General features: G+C 38.1%; 1 protein-coding gene across 3 annotated transcripts in view; it reads right to left on the reverse strand.

Moving 5' to 3' along the window:
• Positions 1 to 20,521, reverse strand: part of LOC129766601 (sphingosine kinase 1-like) — a 59,647-nt gene extending 39,126 nt beyond the window's left edge. Inside the window, exons 1-2 of one of the 3 annotated variants that reach the window (XM_055767177.1) lie at positions 20,104 to 20,521; positions 5,374 to 6,467 (exon numbers count right to left, since the gene is read on the reverse strand). In XM_055767177.1, the coding sequence (XP_055623152.1) occupies positions 5,374 to 6,281 (908 nt within the window). In that variant the 5' untranslated portion in view covers positions 6,282 to 6,467; positions 20,104 to 20,521. Of the gene's footprint in view, positions 1 to 5,373; positions 6,468 to 19,734; positions 20,071 to 20,103 lie in introns of those variants that run through there. The other 2 variants (XM_055767178.1, XM_055767180.1) reach the window with 2 other exon arrangements.
• Between the last annotated feature and the right edge of the window lie 2,237 nt (positions 20,522 to 22,758).

A 22,758-nucleotide genomic window follows, 5' to 3' on the forward strand; every position in this document is an offset into this window, starting at 1 on the left:
AGGACTTTTTGTGTTACACAAAACTCCAGGGAATCCAATCTAGCTACACTAAATCATGAAACAATTTTATATCGCTTCAATCTGACATATCTGAAAGCGGGCATAACTAAACGCTTAGAAAAGCATAACCACAAGCATTCGTTTAACTCAATGTATTTAATTTCGAAATTTATTGCAAAGTGAAATACAACCGCTGAATTAGACGGCCGCGCCGTGCCATCATATCGAACAATGGACACATCTGAAATTAACGGCAAACGCGCGGTGCTTGACGCCACCCGGTATAGGAGTCTCGAGGTCGAAGCAAAAGCAAACCATCTCAACATCACACGTTTGGACGTTTTGAAGGTTGAGGTCAGCTAACGCCAATACCGTACCGCTTCTTTACGGTTCTCTTTCACATTGTTTGTGGTGATCAGCATTAGCGATGGCAGAGAACCAACCATGTTCGTAATTTGCATCTTTGGAGGAATCGGATTCGGATGTTTGACAAAACACAATTCGATTTGTGCATTTTTTTTATCTCATCTCTCCTGGGCTCTAAATGGCGGCCTTCAAGCTGCGACCAGACCGATGGTTGAATATTTGGATTTGTTTGGTTTGCACAATTTGTTTGCTTTGCAATATTGATGCTCTGGTAGAAAAATGCTAATCTAGCTGCATTCATCGGGCAGAAGGGAAAGTTGGATGTAGGTTCTGAGGATCACAAAATACTATCGGGTATCACAACATCATGGTTGATTGCACGCAAAATTTAAATTTGCAAATTCGTGAGATTCATTAGAGAAATGATTGATTTACCAATACGATAAATTTTTTCGACGTAGAACTACGTCTTTCAGGAAGGGTGGCTAATCAGAAAACAGGTCACGTTTTTGTGAAATAAAGTTAACGTTAATTATTATTTTCACAGCGAACAAATTCTGATGATTTGCTCACCAATGGAATCGGAAATTCTCTAAGATTTGTTTGATATACTAAACTTGTCTTGTCGATGTCCTCAGGCGTCGTGCACAAATTACGTAACGCTAAAAATCCGGATCTTGAACCCCCTTCCCCCTTACGTAACGCAATTTCCTATCTCTAATAAACATAAAGTGATGCAACATCTACCCCCTCCTCCCTTATCGCGTTACGTAATTTGTGCACGACGCCTCACGAAAAATGAATGGGTTTCACCACCAGAATATCATTTAAGTATGCTTTTCGTGCGTGATTGAATCGAGAGAAGGTGTGGTTTACGATGGTAATTTGGAAGGCATACTAGAGGAGAATTAACTCTCTGAGTATGAAAATTTCGGCGACTGAGCAATAATCGATTGAAAATTATATAATTTTCGCGATACGAAACATTTTCCGTTGCGCGCGCATACAATATTGGATACGAAAATATACTACTGATGGGAAAGAATAATCTTCAGAAGCTTTCCAGCTAATTACACTTGATTGAATTACGAAAAATTACGAAATCAAATGTATTTGGTTGCTGTGTTATATGGTTAGAAAACATTAAAATAAACTCTTTCGCATGAATGTATTTTTCAATTCCCATGGAACTGGCAGATTATTTTTCAGCAACGATTAGATCTTTCCGGAATTTTCTCGATGCTGTATGGCATCCAAACGAAAATTCTCCTTTCAGTTTGGCCTGCAAAAAACTTTTCTGAACTCAAATCCATCAAATTTGGAGCCCTGAAAAGGGCCGTTGATTATATGCTAAGCTAATATAGCACGCTCTCCTTGGATTCGACGGGCCAGTTGAATGTCCTTGGGCATGATGTGACGCGTTTTGCATAGATAGCACACAAATTTGTATCTTCGAATAGGCCTCCTGCAGCGTCATAACCGCGGAACTTTGGAAGCGCAAGTCGGTTTATAAGTCCTGAGCAATTCCACGAACCAAATAGCTTGCGGATCAGCAATTCGGTCGACTTCCGATAGCGATGAATTTCACGCAAAGTTCCTGATCGATAGCGATGTGACTTCTTCACCTATCCTGCGGCTGGTGCGCTTATCCGAGCTGCTTTCGTGTGCCTTACCACCGAAAGACTAACGAGCTGTCTGCTTGGTCCCAAACAAACGAGTCGTCACGGTGCGAGAGTAGAGTAAGAAATGAACGAAAGCAAAGGAAGCGTCATTTTATAAACCATAAAAGTATAGAATCTAAACCCGACCCTTATTATATTCGTTGCTTACCTATCGGTATCGAATTATCATCGAAACCACGATTTTCGCTAAATGCTCCTTTCAGTTCGGCCTGTAAAAAACTTTTCTGAACTCTAATCCATCAAATTTGGAGCCCTGAAAAGGGCCGTTGATTATATACTAAGCTAATATAGCACGCTCTCCTCGGATACGATGGGCCAGCTGGATGTCCTTGGGCATGATGAGACGCGTTTTGCATGGATAGCACACAAATTGGTATCTTCGAATAAGCCTCCTGCCGCGTCATAACCGCGGAACTTTGGAAGCGCAAGTCGGTTTTGAAGTCCTGAGCAATTCCACGAACCAAATGCTGCAAAGGTAGCTTGCGGATCAGCAATTCGGTCGACTTCTGATAGCGACGAATTTCATGCGAAGTTCCCGGTCGATAGCGATGTGGCTTCTTCACGCTTCCTGCGGCTGGTGCGCTTATCCCAGCTGCTTTCGTGGTGCCTTACCATTGGATACGAAAATTTTCCACTGATGGGGAAAAAAATATTCAGAAGCTTTCCTGTTAATAGCGATTGATTGAAAAATCACAAAACCAAATGTATTGGGCTGCAGTGTTATATGTATAGAAAACATTAAAATAAACTCTTTCGCATGAATGTATTTTTCAATTCCCAGGGGAACTAGTAGATTATTTTTCAGCAACGATGATAGCAACGAGGGTTCCGCGCGTGTATGTGTGTGTGGCGGCTGCTCCGATGTTTCAAGCGGAACCGTGGCATCACTCTCCTCCTGATGTGGCATCACTTCCCTTCTGACCTTAGGTGCACAAACAGGCTCTTGATGACACCGTTCATCAGCGCTTTCATGATAAACGAAATTAGCTTCACAACAACAGCGACAACATGCTCCAATCGCTGTTCAATCATAACTGAGTGGGTTTACGAGCGGCGCTCGCTTATATACCGATTGGTGATTTCAATAGCCTGTTTTGAAAGCAATTTTAGGACTATTGAAACAAGTTTTTGGATGAAAAAGTAACAAGTATATGACGCGTAGACATTTTATCTTTCGAATTAAGTGTTTATCATACCATTTCATTCAGTTGTTTAAGAGCTATTAACGCTCAAAATCTCGGTCTCCGGCGTAACGCTTTCGTTTTCGAAACTTTGATTTTACACCCCGGTATAGAAATGAAAGACGTAGTCCTACGTCAAAACCTTGACGTTTGTTTGTGCACGATTGAAGCAAAACGAAGTTCAATACGTGTGCGCGACATTGAATATATCCAGTTAATAATCGTTGTTTCACCAATGTTTGCACACCAGATTTATCTCCTTACATTACAGTAGCGCCATCATAGCTATGAGCCACAATTTTGTCAGGGTTAAGACCAAAGTACGCAGCTATTTCATCCACATGTCCGTACAATGCAGCGGAGGTTTCGAAACGTAAACAGACATACGTGTACTATATGCACCGGGTTCCAGTTGTCGAATGAACAAAATCGAAAAAAACGCTTGAATTAAATCCGCACATCAACGAGAGAACACCACCACATCCACAGAAATAATGAATGAATTTGTTCGTTAATTTATTTGCATCACGCTCGCTCGGGTGTTTGGTGCTGTGTACTCTCGCGGTCTCGTGACCTCTCTCAAATTTTAATGGCGTCAGGGATAGAAAGAGAAACAGAAAGGAAACGATGAACATTACGAACAAACACTGAAGAATGAATGGTGGTGTGTATTTTCTATCGTTTGCATCGGTTTTGTTCTGCAGAAATATTGAACCGAGAACGTCATTTTTACGCAAGGCGGCGCATTAGTGGTAGTGATCGTTTCATACGTAGTTGACTGTGTTTGCCCTGTGTTCGGATGACGGCGGGTTCAGATGAATGGTTTGTACCCGGTAGTCATTACTGCTTGTTTCGTAGTGTTATGGCTGTGTTGCACGTGTTGCATTGGGGTGTATTCAAATGTAATTATCTGATTATATTCTTCACGGTGGGTTTAAGTTCCACCAAAATAGAAAATATAATAAGGATATTCGGGATAACATGGAAGTCACAAAAAAATTACTTTCGATAATTCCTCATCCATCCATGGATCAGGAAGGAAGAGTATGGAATAGAGTTTCTTTCCGCAAGGGCCCTTCTCAGGGCTAGAGGCGGAAACCAAAAATAGAATAGAATGAAAACATAGATGCGAGTGAGCTAGCATAACACAACGAGCGGATATCATTCATGCCTAATGCTGATTTCACACACATACATACACAGCTCAATACACAGAGAGGAAGCTCGCTGTATCGGGGTGTGCTACGACAAAAAAGAGCACCATACGAGAATCTTTTGTGCTAGTGCGAATATGGAAGAGTATCCAGAATTTTGGAATATAAATACACACTGCATTTATTTAGATAAACGTATATTTCATGAAAGTATGCTTTCAAATTCCAGCATTGTAACCTTACTGTTGCATGTTGTGGGGTTCGATTACATCTCAAGCGAAATATAGGAGCAAAAGGGTTCATAGTTTGTGATCGATATCTGAGTGGGAAGGAGAAAGTCTGATGCGAGTTGAACCTAATAAACGAGAAGCGCTGATAGCTTTACTCGACACTTTCGAGTCTACTGAAGTAATAAAAAATAAATAGCCAAAAAGGTATTTTAAAAATTTCGATGCATTCTAAAATAATATCCAAAGTGATAAACAAGTGAATTGAATAACATAATTCCGTAGTTCTACGTCGAAAACTGCGGTCGTGTCCTAGATACAACCCATTACAATTTTTTTTACCATGAATTTTAAAACCGGTCTTTTTTGAATTTTTGTAGCATCATTTTAGTTGTTAAATATGCTTAAAAAGCATTCTTTAATGAATCATTATTGTTTTAACTACAGATGTTATAAATTTCTTCGGACATTGCAAATAAATTATTATAAATGGATTGAAGCACTGGATTGGATTATTTTTTCTCAAGGTTTTGTCACTTTTTTTTTTGCTTCAGCAGTGGTCTCAATAATTTTTCCGACACTGTAGATAATTTCAATTTTGAATGATTAAAGTTCAATTTTAGAGCAGTCCACGTGCACACAGTCCAGGTGCAAATGAAAACAATGTTCTTAGAATGATCCGAAAAAATCAGAACTCGTATATGTAACAATGATTATAAATATAGAATAGTGAGGGACTGAGTAGAAATAAGATAATACTCACTCATACAAATATGCAATCGTTCTCGCCAGTCCATTGCCCGAGCCACAGGGAATGATTCCTATCGTCAGTTCCTCAATCGCCGTCTGCCAATCCTCTCGTTCGAACAGTCCATTCAATGCTTCGTAGAAAATTCCATCCCCACCCACCACCACAATGCCCCGCCAAAGGTAGATATCACGATTCCGGACAAACTCCCGCGCCCAGTCAGACTTCTTCGTTATGTGTAAATCATAGGAGATTTCTGCCTCCGCAAAAACCGGCGCCACCCGCTGCTGGAATGTTTCCCGTGCCTTCCCCGAGCCGGATTTCGGGTTGAGAATCACTAGCATCTTTCGAGTTTCCTTTGGCTGATATGTAGGCCTTATGGAAGTTTCACCCGCTGTCAAGTATTTGATCGCAGCTCGCCATTTCTGGGCTTCCTTGTTGTTATCCTCGTATTTGTCGAAAGACCGAAATCTGAGCGTAATGGTTGTGCGTTCCCGAAATCCACCCTTCCGGCTTCGCTTGAGGATGTAAGCGTACATGTAGAGATAAGCACTGACGTCGGACTCATCCTGTTCGCCGGAGTTCTCTTCAACTACTTTGAGTTGAGCGGTACCCGACATGGATGTACATGCACAGGCCGAATTACCCTTTGTTTTCCGTTTGCTACGCAAACATCGACAGCCGATTATGTCCTTCAGAGGAATCGTCTGCTCTTTAGTCGATCCATTGCTTTGCTTCTTCAAACTAAGGCCTTTATCAGTCAGACGAACCTCGAAAACGGTGTTCTTCTTAGAGCTGATGTAGAAAGTTTCCGTCAGATATACAACATGCGGTGGACTACCACAATCGGTTCCTTTACTGATAGTTGGTGACGGATTGACTATCTCCTCACCATTGTACTCCATTCTCGGTTTGTCCACCATCCTGCTGAAGATGCTTCCAGGACACACGGTGTGCTTGTTCGATGCCGCATGAATTTGCGTTACCACTCACGCCTCGTCACAACGGTTATTAATTGTAGATTTATTGCTTATTTGCTTTCCCTTGATGAGTATAACGGCACTCTAAACATTGGTTTCGCATTTCATTCCGAACTGTTCATCCAAATGCTGAAAAGCAGACAAACGATATCGTATAAGTTATGTTATCCAGCAGCAGTGAGTGAAAAAGAGGTCAATCCACAAATACTTTCGAAACAACAAAGATAATTTTGTTGCCAGCAGATGTAGTCTACCGAATATAACAAAATAAACATGAAACATGCACTAGCAAGTACTCGATAAACGCGCACTGTATAAAAGCGGAAAAAGGTCATGAATGTTGCAAGTTGCACCGAAAGTCTGTGACCTTAGCCTCCTTCGGTTTCCGATGTGATTCGCTCTTAAACCATTGCTGAAAATAAATGCCCCAAACGATTGGCTGGGCTTCCAGAAGCCACATCATCACGTGACCAAATATCATATCGGTCAACTCTCCTCCTCCAATTGTAAGGTTTCACTCCAAACAGTCAAATCAACCTCCACTTTTTACGGTTGATTCCGTTTGCCTCTTGTTGCGAAAACTCGTGCACCCACAGACCTATCGTAACGGTTCCGTTTCGCCCCGGAGATTTCCGTTTGTGGTTGGTTTTCCGTCCCTTATGTGGGTATTCCATACAGGGTGGGTACAGGTAATAATAACCACGGCAGAAAGGAAACGGAAAGTAAGACCTTTTATGTGTGTCTCAAGCGAGTTTTGCTCCACTATAGCGGGAGAACAACGTGGAAACTAACAACGTGCAACAACATTATGCGGTAATAGGAAAAACATTTTCTATTCCCATTCAAAACTACCTGCCAACTTGGCACAGGAAGATGGTTACGGCATGAGTATACTCAATCTAAGTTGTAGAATGTGTTCTTCGCTGCGGTCGCGCTGAAAAATACGACCAGTATAGCGTGTATAAAAGTGTTGTTTTACAAGAACAGATTTATATCCACGTGATGACTTTCCTTGTTTTCCACGGGCACGAATAAGTAACAACAGTTGATTCAAGTGACAGCCCCATGTATATGCAACACTTGAATGAGACAAGGGTCATGGGGTTGAACCTACCGGACTCACTCTTCAATGGAGGAATATTTCAATGAAATTCGATTTAAAAAACGAATATCTTACAATGTCTTTGTATTTTCGCTTTTATTAGAATTAGTTGGTCTGGGCCTCGAAATAAACCAAAAAGGATTCGTTATAAATAGAAAATATTTGATTGGGAACAACATTTTAGAAAAGTTTCCAGAGATACTAATTACTAAACTAAATCTCTTGTTTGACCGGACACTAGACAGGTCTTATCACCAGGGTATTGATTCTCTTTGGCTCCCAACATTAAGGACAGACTCACCTCTAACCAATGGCCTAAACTACGGATTCTCAATCTATGTTGGGCGAGAGACCCTTTTTCCAGAATGAAGTGATACCTCAGACCCCTGTAGCCGAATGTCTTTAAAAATTCTGTTTCTAGTTTTTTTTCATTCATACAAAATACTTACAATCGAAAAAAAATGCAGATAGTCAAAAGAGTCAACGTGATATTAATTTATCATCAAAATTCAACAAAATAAATAGACAAAAGATTCAGTAAATATCACAGGTTTGCTTACGAAAGGCCGCCGCTTTCGGATTGCATCATCTCGGTGGCTTGGGACCTTATACTCGTTAGATGGGGACTTTGTAAAATGAAAACCTAAACACAGAACATGCGGGGAAAAATGAAATATTTCGAATACTTATAGCCCGACTTTTTTTTAATAGATCGAAAAGAAGTTTGCATCAATTGATAGGAAATATTTCTACGCAACATAATTTTTTTCCTGAGATAAGCAATACATGGCGTTTGTTCAAATTCTGTATTTACACAGCAAATATGTTGAATTCAATTGAATTCGAAAATTGTTTGCGGTTATATCATAAATATAACCCTCCCATTTTTCTTCTCTACATATTCCTCCAAACACCGAACAATCGGTTGACATACTGTGAAGAGACATTTGACATACTGTGAAGAAATTTGATTTTTTGAAGACATTATGAAATATATAAAGACATTTCAGCATCATAGCGTATGAGATTTTTTGAGAGATATTATTTCCATAAAATTCTAAAAAAAATATATCGAAAATATCGAAAAGGAAGTAGGGCTTTTTTCATAGTATCATTCGCTCGCTTTTTCATCTGTGTCACTTGTTTACTTTTGTGCTTAGTAATCAACGGAGACTTTTGTTTCGGAGTTTTGTATTATTAATAATCGCACCTCGGATAAACCTGATTGGTTAAGATTTCGCCACTGCCCAAAGTTAGTCTCGGGGTTATTCACTTGCTTTTTTCAAAGTTATCCAAGAAAAAATCCACAAGTATATAAAATGAATTCAACAACACAGCGACTTCTATTTCAAATTCTGGAGAACTTGAGGCGGTCTGAATGCATATAGTCAAATTGAGTTATCACAGTCCGTTTTTGTGGAAGAACTGAGGCGATATTCACTCAATCAAATATCAATAACAATAAACATAGAATAAGCTATCAAACTTTGTTTAATAGTAATTTTTGAATTTTAAGTTTCATTCGATATGACTGTGAAGACATTTAAAGACATTTTTCCGTACTACGTACTACGCTACATTTGAAAATATCTAATGGCGGGTTTACATTAGGGAGATCTATAGCTATAGATGGATTTTTTCACGTGAAAATAGGTGTAAACGGGTGAGAATAAATATGATACACTTATTCGAGGTATATATAACTTGAATAAATTCAGCAAATGTAAACGCTTGTGAATTTCTCACTGGTGAGAAATCACTAAAGTTGGATGCAGTTCTACATCAGGTGAATAAATTCACCGAAGATATGAATATATTCATTATAGAAGTTCACGCTAGTGTAAACGGTTGACGCGATTTCTATAAATCTCATCATATTTCTTCACATGAATATATCACTAGTCTAAACCCACCCTAAGACATAAAATTCACTCATGTTATTGTTCCAATCTTTAACAGTTTTATCCGACAAATTATGCTGCTTTTTACGAAATTTAACCGATATCAACTCCTGCACCAGCAGTTTATGCATCTCAAAAATCTGCTTCCGTCTTGCGAGTTGTCTCTCCTAAGTCCTTTTTGCTGATCAATGATGCTGATTGTATTGAATTACATTAACACTCTCTTTCTTTATTTGTCCTTTTCTATATATCTTTCTCTCTCCCTCTCTCTCCTTCTCTCTCTATCTCTCTCTCCCTCTTTCTCTTCCCTCTTTCTCTTCCCTCTTTCTTTTTCTTTCATTTTCTTTCTCTCTTTTTTTTCTCTCTCTCTCTCTTTTCTCTCACTCTCACTCTTTTCTCTGTCTTTTTATCTCTCTCCCTCTCTCTCTCTCTTCTCTTTTTCTCTTTCTCTCTCTCTGTCTCTCTTCTCTTTCTCTCTCTCTTCTCTTTCTCTCTCTCTCTTTCTTCACTTTCTCTTTCTCTCTCTCTCTCTTCTCTTTCTCTCTCTCTCTTTCTTCACTTTCTCTTTCTCTTCTCTTTCTCTCTCTCTTCTCTTTCTCTCTCTCTCTTCTCTTTCTCTCTCTCTTTCTTCTCTTTCTCTTTCTTCTCTCTCTTTTCTCTTTCTCTTTCTTCTCTCTCTTTTCTCTCACTCTCACTCTCTTTTCTTTCTCTCCCTCTCTCTCTCTCTCTTTCTCTTCTCTTCTCTTTCTTATTTCTCTCTCTCTTTTTCTTTTCTCTCTTTCTTTTTCTCCTCACTCTCTCTTTCTTCTCTTTTTCTTTTTCCTCTATCTTTCTCTCTTCTTTTTTTTCTCTTTTCTCTTCTCTCTCTCTTGTTTCTCTCTCTCTCTCTCTCTTTTTTTTATCTCACTCTCTTTTCTCTCTTTCTCACTCTCTTTTCTCTCTCTCGCAATCTCTTTTCTCTCTATCACTCTCTCTCTCATGGTCACGTTACGGTGCGGTTAGACTTTTCAAATGTTCACACATAGTCGGGGTTCTGCCAAAACGAACCAAGCGCCATTTTTTTTAAATTGTGTTACATACACCATTGGATGCAGAAAATAATAATCTATCGACTGTAAAATGACCATGGCACTCGGACAATTGACAACAGCTCCAAAAGAAAAGCTCTGTACCGTTGTCACCTGTAACCGATGTCAACTCCTCGCACCAGCAGTTTATGCATCTCAAAAATCTGTTTACGTCTTGCGAGTTGTCTCTCCTAAGTCCTTTTTGCTGATCACACTGTATTGAATTACATAAACACTCTCTTTTTTTATTCCTCTCTCTATCTCTCTCTCTCCCTCTCTCTCTATCTTTCTCTCCCTCTCTCTCTATCTTTCTCTCCCTCTCTCTCTATCTTTCTCTCCCTCTCTCTCTCTATCTCTCTTTCCCTCTCTCTCTATCTCTCTCTCTCCCTTTCTCTCTATCTCTCTCTCTTCCCTCTCTCTTTCTTTTTCTTTTATTCTCTCTTTCTCTCTCTCTCTGTGTTTCTCTTTCTTCTCTCTTTTTTCTTTCACTCTCTCACTCTCTCTTCTCTCTCTCTTCTCTCTCTTCTCTCTCTTTTCTCTCTCTCTTTCTCTCTCTCTATCTCTCTCTCTTTCTCTCTCTCTCTTTTTCTCTCTCTCTTCTCTTCTCTTCTTCAATCGAAAATTCATTACATTACATTACAATTTACGCTTCACAGAAGTGGAACACGAAGCTCAATGACTGGAATTTTTGAGTAAATTACACTATCGATTTCCTCAGGGCGTATTTTGTCAATTATACAAATTAAAAATGTGCATATGAGGTAATTTTTTTGTAATTTTGCCATCCAGCCGAATAAATTCCGCAAGGTGCGGAACCAAATACATGTAACGTTGTTATGATTCTCATTCTACATTTCAATCATTTTTTTTTGTTTGAACACACGTTTTGTAATATCATGACAATGCATGTGTTTAGACCAGGCAATATCAAAGGCTGCGTCGGCGTTGCTCATGATAGCGTCTGACAAGTGAGTGTATTTTTCCACACAGCGCTTCTGATTGTTTAGAATCGCAGTCGTTCGCTATCTACCTCTATATCGTTCGCAATTCATTCTACGTTGAGATGGTGAACGTTAGGAACATTAGAAACATTAGTACCATTGATAAAGAAGATGGAGAGTGTCGTTTGAACGGTGGATGTCAACGATGAACTCCAGACTGTTGTTTCTTTTTCGAATCACAGTTTCTCGCGTCACTGAGCAGTCGCCTACCATGACTCCAGCAATGTATTCAACGACATACGCATTGAATGTATACATGTGTTCTCCAATCGGTGTTATATTAGAATTGATGAAAATAACGTTATCGTCACCTTGCAAACCGAGCATGTATGATATGAAGAATTTCAATAATTTATTATGTTTATTCAAAAAGTTTTCCAACTCGCTGGCAATATGCATGGCTTTAGCCGAATTAAGGTTATTGGCGCATGTGAGGATGAATGCGTTCAATGAAGTGAATTTAGCGCCATCTGTCATTTAACAACGTAAATAAATTCGCTCTCTTTGAAAAACAAACTACGGGTCGATTATTTGAATGTTATTTATACCAAAATACTAAAATCGCGAATAAAAATAGGAGATGGGGGATAACCTGTGAGGTTATATTTAGTTTTATGTCAAATTTAAGAAAAAATAGAAATAAAAATAAAAAAAAATTCTGCATAGAGCCACCCTAATCGGTATTAAACATATGGTAATCGGTACCCTAGCGGTATCATATATAGTTTACATCCTATTCTCATGCCTACCAAGTTTTTTGTACATAATTTCATGAAAATCGTTCGAGCCGTTTCGGAAGAGTTCGACCACGAACATTGTGACACGAGATTTTTATATATAAGACAAGATAAGATCTGAGACTTTGTCGAATACACTATATATCTATCTTGACTTCAAAAAAAATTAGAATTAGTGGTAGGGATATCCACATACCACATAAATAGAAAAAGCACGGCTTTAGACTCCTCTCTCCCCCTCCGTGGACAAGCGTGGACATTGACTATACCCCTCCCCTGTTGTCCACGTGGACATTCTTCCATATATTTTAATTGGAAAAAAGGAAATTTTAAATTAGACTTATTTTATATTTTGTGTTTTTTCAATGATAGAAAAACAAAAAATTGAATAGCCAAAAGTTCGAAAACTTCTCAATTGTCTAATATCCAGCTATAGTATATCAACTTGACTGTTGTTGTCAGAGAAATGCAAAAACTTTTCCGTCATCGTTTAGAAATTTTTCAAAGGACGCGTTCCATTCCATATATCGGCTAAGACTACACCAGCGCGCTGAAAATATGTTTTATTAACAAATTCCCAGCGACCATTCTGCATTGAATATCCAGATGACTTCCAGAGTGCTCATGAAGCAAAACTACATTAGACAATTCTCGACTCAGGCAGCGCATCTTTCATTCGATGCAACGCAATTTGCTTTACTTTAGGGACCTGCAACATTGAAGTCGTTTTATTCTGATTATAATCTTAAATCAAATAACCTTTTTCGAAAAAAATAATGCAAATAGGCTCTATTATTAGTAGCGGTTGTTTTTTATTCTTCGATTTTCTCATTACTATTGTCCGAAAAGTTATTGGCATCGCTCTTCAATTTGTTCCAAAGCATTGATTATACCTCTTCCTACCAATATGTCTTATAGTTTGAAAATATGTGAAATCGTTGGCTACAGGAAAGGATCGGTTATGGCAGCTGTATGAAATTGTGGGTTAAAATTACTAAAACAAAAATTCGTTCTTTTTCATCCCATTTGTTCTAATGCATATGGGAATCTATTTAATCATTTGTGTAATAACCCCACTATGATAATTGATATTAAGCCCAAAATACTTCTCTTTCAAAATCACCTTTCGAGAACTTTCGAGAGAACCAACGACAAACACATATCGGGTTTTTGATTGGTTTTAATGTGGAGATTGTTTTCAAAGCAAAAACGAAAACCCTGTTGATTCCATCCGACATTTCGATTGGGCCTTAAATAATCCTACTGAAATTTGAAACATTTCTTCGATGACTTCACTCTGCAGTTAAACTGAACAGTCAAGCAAAAATGTTTCGTAAAATCACAACTGAATCAATAATCCAAGGCGGAGGCGATCTGGCGTAGTGGTAACATCCATGCCTCTCACGCTAAAGGTCACGAGTTCAATTCTCACTCCCGACATTCTTCCAAAAATGGAAGTAAAAAGTGACGAACCAGCCAAATGAGTTGAAAATCACTATAATACAGATAAAAAAAAATAAAAAATAAAATAATCCAAGGCGCCTAGAAGTATATCCTACGGTGGGCCAACTTGCTAAAATCACTCTTCAGCCATCTTGGAAGTCCTATGTGTTTTGTTTGTAAACAAAACACAATACGCTAGTGCCGAAGCTCGCTCGTGATCAGTCTGTCTCTTTCACGCTAACAAGCAAATAATTCCTCTTCTGCTTTCTTCCGTAGGGTAACACGGGGTGATTTGGTCATATGGGGTGATTTGGACCACCCCTTTATCTCAAAAATTACGGCTCAACTTGGATTTTTTATAATGTCATTTCCTTCTATTGTTGAACCGTATGTACCTAAAGTAAAAAAACTTTGGTGAAACTTCACTAGTAGAGGGAAACGGTAGCATAAACACAGCAAGCACTTTGATCGTCAAAAAATGTGAGTTTTCCGATAGTGGTTTTAAGGTTTTTCCCGCTAATTAAACAAACTTTTCGTGTATTGTGCAGTAAATTTCTGTTCGCCTACAGAAAAGGAACTATTTGATGTAGCGAAACTGTATGTTTGATAACAATAAATGGAATTAATTGCATTTTAATTTTTGCGTGTTGTGTGGGGTGACATGGACACGTTTCTGTGGGGTGAATTGGTCCTACAGGTCTGAGATTTTTCTTTGGTCTAATTGATTCCAGATGCCGCTGAATTACAAAAATAAGATGGACAGACAACGTTGGAAGAAGGAGGAGCTTGAAACGAACCAGAACGGATTTTCTTTGACCAAGCATCAAAAGTGTTTGAAAATGCTCGACCAACAGTGAAAATATTCATGAAAAATTCGAGATGGTGTCAATCCAACTTTTCTGGTCTGGAATCTGGCCTAGACACCTGGTATCGATCCCAAAACATTGTTACTAGTTGTAACATTATCCCAAAATACTTTACATAAGCATAAGTATGTTTTTTTCGATGAAACACACACTGGACCAAATCACACCACAGATGGTCCAAATCACCCCGCATCAAATTTTAATGTCCATAAATCATCTCTTTTATTTTATGATATATTTGGTAGATTGAAGCTTTATTTATTGACATTATTTATTGAGAGAAAACAAGTGTAGCTCAGTATACAATGTGATATTTTTTATTTAGACCGTATTGGTTTGGAAATATTAGGCGATTTGCTTAGGTGGTCCAAATTCCCCCCTTTTCCCCTACTGTATTCATAGACTACTCCCCTAACCAACTTAGTGACGAAACGGCCTCACCTCAGAATATACTTCTAGGCGCCTTGCAATAACCTATAATCAAATGACGCATGAAATAACATCAGAAGAAACTTTTTTTGGCAATAGAATGATTCGCCTGCAGAAAATCTCCGAGAAACGAGTGTCTATCGAGAAGAGTTTTTCTGAAGACTTCTGAAAAGATTTAGCACAATTGAATGTTGTTTTAATTGAAGCTAATCGAGGAACTATTCAAAAGAATGTTTCGAAACTATTTAAATGAAGAAACAACCAATGGATTTGGGCATACTTCTTTACTGAACTTTGACTGCGAGATACTAGTTCAGATGTTGAAGCGAAAATTAGAACATAGAAAACAATATGCCTAAAATGCTCCAATACGAAGAAAATATTTTCGATGCGGTTAATTCCATAAAACGTAGAATTGTCAAGTTTAATTCCAAATATAAAGCAGAAAGACCAGCCTGAGGGCATCCGTATACTAGCACATAGGATTTGACAGCGTCAAACATGTCCGGGTCGCAAATGCAATTTGCGACCACTGTCACTCGCGAGAACTGCCAAACTCTCAAGCTGGTGTAAAACAAGGCACTTAACATACTACCAGGTGGGTCAAAACGTGAAGTGGTTTTCTGCAGCCATTTAAAAAATACACAAAAGTAAATTAAGACGATTGAGCACAATTTGTGGAATATACTGATACTTTATGAAATACTCATTGCTATATTCATTATACTCATTACGTTTTACGCTGCAAGCGTTTCATTTATTGTCTTTGCGTTGAAGGCACCATAATGATTTGCGCCATTTGGAAAACGAAATTAAGGACGAAATTAACACACTTCTAGAACAAAAAATAATGAATGAAAATTTACTTTTCTGTATTCAATATGTATTCTATGTAATAGAGTAATACGTTTCCTCGAAAATTGTGAAATAATATGAAACTGAAATTGTGTTTGATGCTGATTCTATGTTATAATGGTGAGTTTTTGTGATTATTGTGTTGTAAAATATTTGGAAATATACAACCAAATGGCTAAGTAAGCGTCAGGACTACGTGTTTTAAGTAATCGAATAACTTAAAAATCTACATACTATTTATAAGATTTCAAAACTACCTTCTTTAAATTTTCACGAATTTAACGATTGTTTCGAGTTAAATATGACGTTTAGGGTTCTACGTTTTATATTATCATTCAGACCCTTGTGATCATCATGATCATTACATTTCACATAAATTTTTTTTTCAAAAAACAATTCTTTTTTTAGTTAGCGAATGGGCGCACCTTGTTCCATAGATTTGCCTTGAGTTCGCCGAGTAATTTGATAGGTTTGGCAATGACAGCTAAATTTGTAGCACATCTTGACTCGCGGATCATATCCCCTTGCCCGGGGCTTGAGAAAGACTTATCGCTTGTGATTAGTGATCCCCGATAATCGTTCTATTAATCGATTAATCGAATACCTCCTACAGAAATCGATTATTAATCGAACGATTACTGCACAACCAATAATCGAAGCGAACGAATAATTTACGTCGATTAATCGATTCAAACCCAGAGCAGAAAAAAACCGTACAGCCGCTGCAGTTTTATCCTGAAAATCAATCATTATCTTTGACGCTCTCCTAAACTCCTAAAAGAAGCTCAATGCCGTCGATGCGAGATGTGCTTCGTTTACGAGTTTAGGGGAGCGTAAAAGATAATAATTAATTTTCAGGCGTAATGAACACTTTTTTGATTCCAGATGGCTTTCTAACGAATGAGAAATATTAGTCGAACTAATTATTTCTCTCAGTGTGACGATCAATCGATTAATCGATTATTTGGATCGATTAATCGTATCGAATAAGAAACTGCTTAAAAGTATTCGATTAGTGGATGAACGATTAATTTCAAAAATCGGGGATCACTACATGTGATTTCGACCTTGCCATTGATCGTATTAATAGGAGCAAGGCTCTGCATTGTCAAAGTCAACTAAGGATAGTCAGCTGACTATCTAACTGACTATGACCGTATTCAGTTGGTAATTTAATTTTAAGCTTCTTCACGCAGTTTCTCCGCCAAAACGACTAAACAGTCAGTCGGGCTATCTCCCTCTACCGACTCGACTATATCATTTCGTTCTACCCAGTCAAATTGTCTTCATTGCATTTTGATGTGACTTCCCCCAAAACGGATTTGTTCCTCTCTCTCCCTTCATCTTTCTTAAACGGCTCTAACGTTCCTAAAGGAACTTCGCCGTTTCTTCGACGCAAAATTCCCCCGACCAGAACGGGAATCGAACCCGAACCCCCGGCATGATAAAGTGTGACGCTAACCACTCGGCCACGGGAGCACCATGCTCTCTCTCCTATGTATCACGTTTGCATGCATCGATGTTTGAGTTCACCGTGGTTTGACAAACGCTACAGGTGAGCTAGATTTGTTTGTATCGTACACGAAAATAATTCACACGTATAAAATAGTGTGTAGTGTGTGTGCGCTATTTTGCACGCTACCATAAACCATAAACTGATACTTGATTGAGTAAAATATAAAATGAGCATGGCATGCTCTCAGCCACACGACCAGAACGGAGAAAAAGGTATGTTGGCCGAGAGCAGACAAACGACCACAAATAGTTAAAAAACTACCCTCCGATGTTGAGCATATACCTTTTATCAAATATGACGTAGGTTAGAAGTTGAAAACAATGATCCTCCCCTACCAATGAAGGCTTGATCACTCACCGTTTATGTAAGTTTCATTCAGAATACATATTTCAGTGAAGGTTCGATGATATGGGAAAATATAAAAAACCATTTTATGGATAATACGAATGCGGATTATGGATAATGAGCGGAAAGTTTAAAATTCTTGAAAATGCAGAACAGATATTATTTATTTCTGAAAACATCTTAATGCACCGTAATGTACTCATATACCACTCAACTAAGACACTATTTAACGTTTGTATACCTGATTTCGACTGACAAAAACATATACAATTGAAAAATATTTGTTCAACGTGTCCACGTGGACATTATCTGTACCCCAACCCTCTCACCGTGGACAAGCATGGACATTTTCGTACCCCCTACCCCCCTTAAACGGTCCACGTGGTATGTGGATAGCCACGACATGAAAAAGTTGTTGTAAGATAAACTTTTTCCCTGTGACAGCGCCCATCTTCCGATGTACTTGTTGAAAATTGTAAATACTATTCATATTTTTATGAAAATCTAAACAATTTCCTACATTTTATCTATTGAGAAGAATTCAAAGGCATATTGTTGATAATAGAGATTTTCACCCCTATTCTGTATTTCGATCGTTTCGAAATATTTCGAACGACTTGATTAAATTCCATTCTTTATTCCGTTCGAGTTGTTTTTGCATTTCGTTCGGTCTGTTTCTCTTAGAAAATTATAGGGGCAAAACGTTCGAAATATGTGAAGTGAAATTATAACTCGAACGAAACAACGATTTCGAACCAAATGGAAATCCGTCGGAATACAGAATAGGACTGTTAGAACAGTTAGCGTTAGGAAATCCAGCCGGTATACCACGCCACGCGGCACATCCATCGTCAGCGGTATGCGATATGCATACCCAGCAGAATGAAATAATAAAAAGGCCACAGCCATGTGGCTCGCTCTCTTTTCTCACACTGGACGTCGGCTAGGGAATAAGTAGGTTAGGAATTTAATAAAACTCTTTTTTTAAAAAAAGTATATAAACAGGAAGAGTTTCCTTACTTAGCGATAACATACTGCTGAAAGGTGGCAGAGGTGAAGAAAAAATAAAAATACATGTGCGCAAGTATCCACAATTATCATATCGAACGTCGTTTAGTGTGGCCTCGATGGAATTGCGGCTTAATTTTACCTAATCTTACTTTTTTTGCGACAAGACAAGGATGCCGCATTTGCACTGCTCGATCGAATTTCAGGGCCTGATTCTCGAATACACTTCACGGTGGAAACGAAATAAACGACACGCCATTGAACTACGTTTTACGAGTTAGTGAAGTGACGAAGATAATGATGAGTTTTCAGGCAGAATGAGCACTTTTCCAATAAAAAAATCATTAATGAAAATTAACTTCTTCGTATCAAACTGGTATTCAATGTGAGTGGAAAACTTTGTTTTCTTCATGTGGTATAATAATCTCATACAAAAATTTCATCTGAAGATAATTTGATGTTATAATGATAAGTTTAGTGGGAAACTAATCTTGTATCCAGATGTTGACACCGTACCGTTGTCATCGCGAATACGTTTCATTCCGTTTCAACCGTGAAGTGTATTCGTAGTGTATTCGAGAATCAGGCCCTCAGTTTTCAGAACGGAAAAATTCTAATTCGATCGGATCGTGAAATTCAATGCAATTTCAAATCCGATAGGATTTCAAAACAAAGCCTAACCATTTTGATTTTAAGTGTGCTATCAACTGTTTTGTCTTGTTTGCCTTCAATCCACGCATTAAATACCGGCAAACCTGTTTTTGTGCGGTCGATTCGGAACTTAAATCAAACAAACCCTTTGCACAAATAATGTAATCACACAAAAACAGGTTTGCCTCTATGAAATTTCAGAATATTTCGCCAAATTCAGTCTACATAAAAACCACGAAAATAACATTTCAGAGGTAATCAATATTAGACCAGCATACCTAGAACGGTATCAATTTATTGGAAAAGCAAATAAAAATACGTTCTAATAAAATACACCACAATTTCCAGATTCCAGCATAAGTTATCAAAATAATTATTCACCACCCCTGGTTTCAATACTACACGGCACATGATTAATGAAGCTGGATAAATGTGAAAAGATTACATAAATGCAAACACCGAGCATGACAAGTACCACTGTGCTTCAGTAATAAATAGAGTAACAATATGAGCACCCTCTCGAATCGTTGTATTTCTTCCCTTCCATTTGCCTCTGATTGGCAAGTTGATTTAATTCAATAAAACGGTTTCAATCATCCATATCATCCGTCAGGGATATTCTGTCCTTCACATCTTTTCTTGGCTCCGAAATAAAATCGCTTCCGCTGTCAACATCGTGAATCCTTTCCAGGGTGGCTTTTTTCTCTTTTCGTTTCAGCAAAAAACAGTATCTTCCAGATTTTCTGGTGATGCATAATCATGATTAATAAACCCTTTGTACACCTGCTTGAACACTTCGCATAATACAATCTTCTGATTTCATTACTTCTTGTTTCAAACGCACCTTCACCAGTACTCCTGCTCTTTAATTACTTTATTATTCACTTCCACTTATTTGTAAATCTTTCGAAAACTGATATATTACAAAAATCGCACAATAGTCGACGGAAACAAACAGCCGAAAACGAACAATAACGCCAGCAAATCTTGCTTTATTTCACTCAACAGAAACAACAGAAAACCTGAAAGCAATCATCCGAATACGCGATATCTTCCTCCATTCGGTAACTATTCTCAATATAACCCCCAGTAGCTAGCTAGCTCTCTTGTCTGAGCTGCACTGCAGTCGCAGTACGAACAGAGTGCGCACGAAATACGCGTGGAAGGAATTTCCGCACGTCCGACCCGGCCGATCGCGATCTGCGTTCTGTTCCATAGCAAAATGCGAATAACTGGTATTGTCCGCCGAGTTTACAACAAACAGAAAGGAGAAAAAAAATAGTTTGCGAATGTGTATTGCGCGCGCCAATGTAAACAAAAAAAATTGGAAAATTGAATGCACAAACCGAAGATGTCATCGAGCTGTCTTTCAAAACTGGCCGAATAGTATCGAGAGGTGTTTCTGGTCTTGGCGATTTTCGAAATAATTTCGATATCAGATTGTGTAGCTCGCGTGGCAAGCTTAGGCGCAAATTGAGCCACGTATAGCGCGTGAAGACAATACACACACGTGTTGCAACCAAGGCGCTTATATCAATGTATAACAGGTGAAGCCACATCATCATTTCAATAAGAAGGGGATTACGGTTTGTAGAGCGGGGGTTGTTTGTTTTGTTATTGCTAGGATACGCCATTATTGCACTTTCACATGCGAGAGTAGTGGAAATGAGAATGAAATTCTACCAAATCATCCCTTCTTTTTCACATAAATTCGCGAAAGCTGAACATAGTAGGCATCGTTCGAAAATGCGTCGTAGCAGTTTGTAGAGAGCCGCCGCCAGCGTTCTGATGCTGTTTGTAAACAATACCGACAGCAATTCCAATATGGCTGAAAGTGCATTTCATATGATTGTTTCACCTGGTATATATAGAGGCGCCTTGGTTGCAACCATCGCACATCAACGTGAATAGAAAACCAGGTATGTTACATTGTCATATCAAAAAAGAGCTAATTTTATAAAAATTTCGGTTTGTTCGATGTCGTAAAGTTTTTCAAATATTGTGCTTTATTACCTGTTTGAACATTAAAAAATTATAATGGGTTGTACCTAGGACACGACCGCAGCTTTCGAAGCAGAACTACGGAAGTATATTATTCAATTCACTTGCATATCACTTCGGATATTATTTCAGAATGCATCGAGATTTTTGTAATAACTTGTTAGCTATTTCATTTTTTATTACCTCATTAGACTCGAAAGAGTGGAGTAGAGTCGAAAGCTATCAGCCCTTCTGTTTAATTTAATTCAACTCACATCAGACTTTCTCCTTCCTACTCAGATATCGATCAAAACTATGAACCCTTTTGCTCCTATATTCCGCTTGAGATGTGATCGAACCCCACAACATGCAACAGTAAGGTTACCCTGCAGGAATTTGAAAGCATTCTTTCATGAAATATACGTTTATCTAAAAATAAAAAATTAAAAATTCTGGATAATCTTACATATCCGCACTAGCACAAAAATTCTCGTATGCTGCTCTTCTTTGTTGTAGCACACTTCGATACACAGGGCTTCCTCTCCTTATCAAGCTGTGTGTGTATGTGTGTGAAATCAGCATTAGGCATGAACAGCGTTGCCATTGTTCCAGTTTAAACTGGATTCTTCCAGTTTTTTTTCTCGATCCAGTCAAACAGTTAAATCCTGAAATCTTCCAGTTTTTCTAAATATTATCCAGTTTTTTCATATGTGTACTTCATTTTTATCCTTGAATTCACAATGTATAAATATTATCCCTCTCAGTGCTGCCACAATTAAATCTGTGTTTTTAATCTAAAAAAATCTCAGGTATGTTTTCATTCAAATTGATTTTTTTTAGAACTTTCTTCGTCATTTTTCTACCTCGTCCAGTTCAGAAGCTCCTGTTGCTACAACTTCAACACCGATATAGATATATTTGACTTCTTTAGACAGGTTGTCGACTCAAACCCCGAAAAAAATCTCTGATTTTCCATCAATTTTTCAGAATAAACCAGTTGTAGACTAGTAACTAAATTTCTACTAGTTATGTAGTTATAGTTATAGTATCTTAGAATGAATGAATTGTTTGTGATTTTAGATTGCATTTCACGAAACTATTACGATTTTAACGAAACTATTTTTATGCAATCTAAGGGCTTCCTTCTATGCGTTTTCCAAAATATCCTTCGTTTCACCTCGAGAAATTTCACTTCTGCTTCTAGTTGCCGTTTCATTATTTTGTATCATTTGATGCAAAAGCTCTTTTTTTCCGGCTTTCCTTGCCTTCTAAAAGAAGTGAATGAAAATTTATCGATAATCTGTTTTTCTCTTATGTAATTTGAATTAATTAGCTCGACATTTTTATTTATGTTATCCCTCCAACGTGAAACACATATCGCATTGCACAATAGTATAGCATCTACTGATACGTCCAAATTTTGATAGGAGTCAATGACGGAAAAGTCATTGTCGACCAATGTGGTCTCCGTAGCCACATTGGTCGCGCGTTCGCTTAGTAAGCGATCGATCGTGAGTTC

This window comes from Toxorhynchites rutilus, chromosome 2 (assembly GCF_029784135.1).
Source record: "Toxorhynchites rutilus septentrionalis strain SRP chromosome 2, ASM2978413v1, whole genome shotgun sequence".
Taxonomy (NCBI): Eukaryota; Metazoa; Arthropoda; class Insecta; order Diptera; family Culicidae; genus Toxorhynchites; species Toxorhynchites rutilus.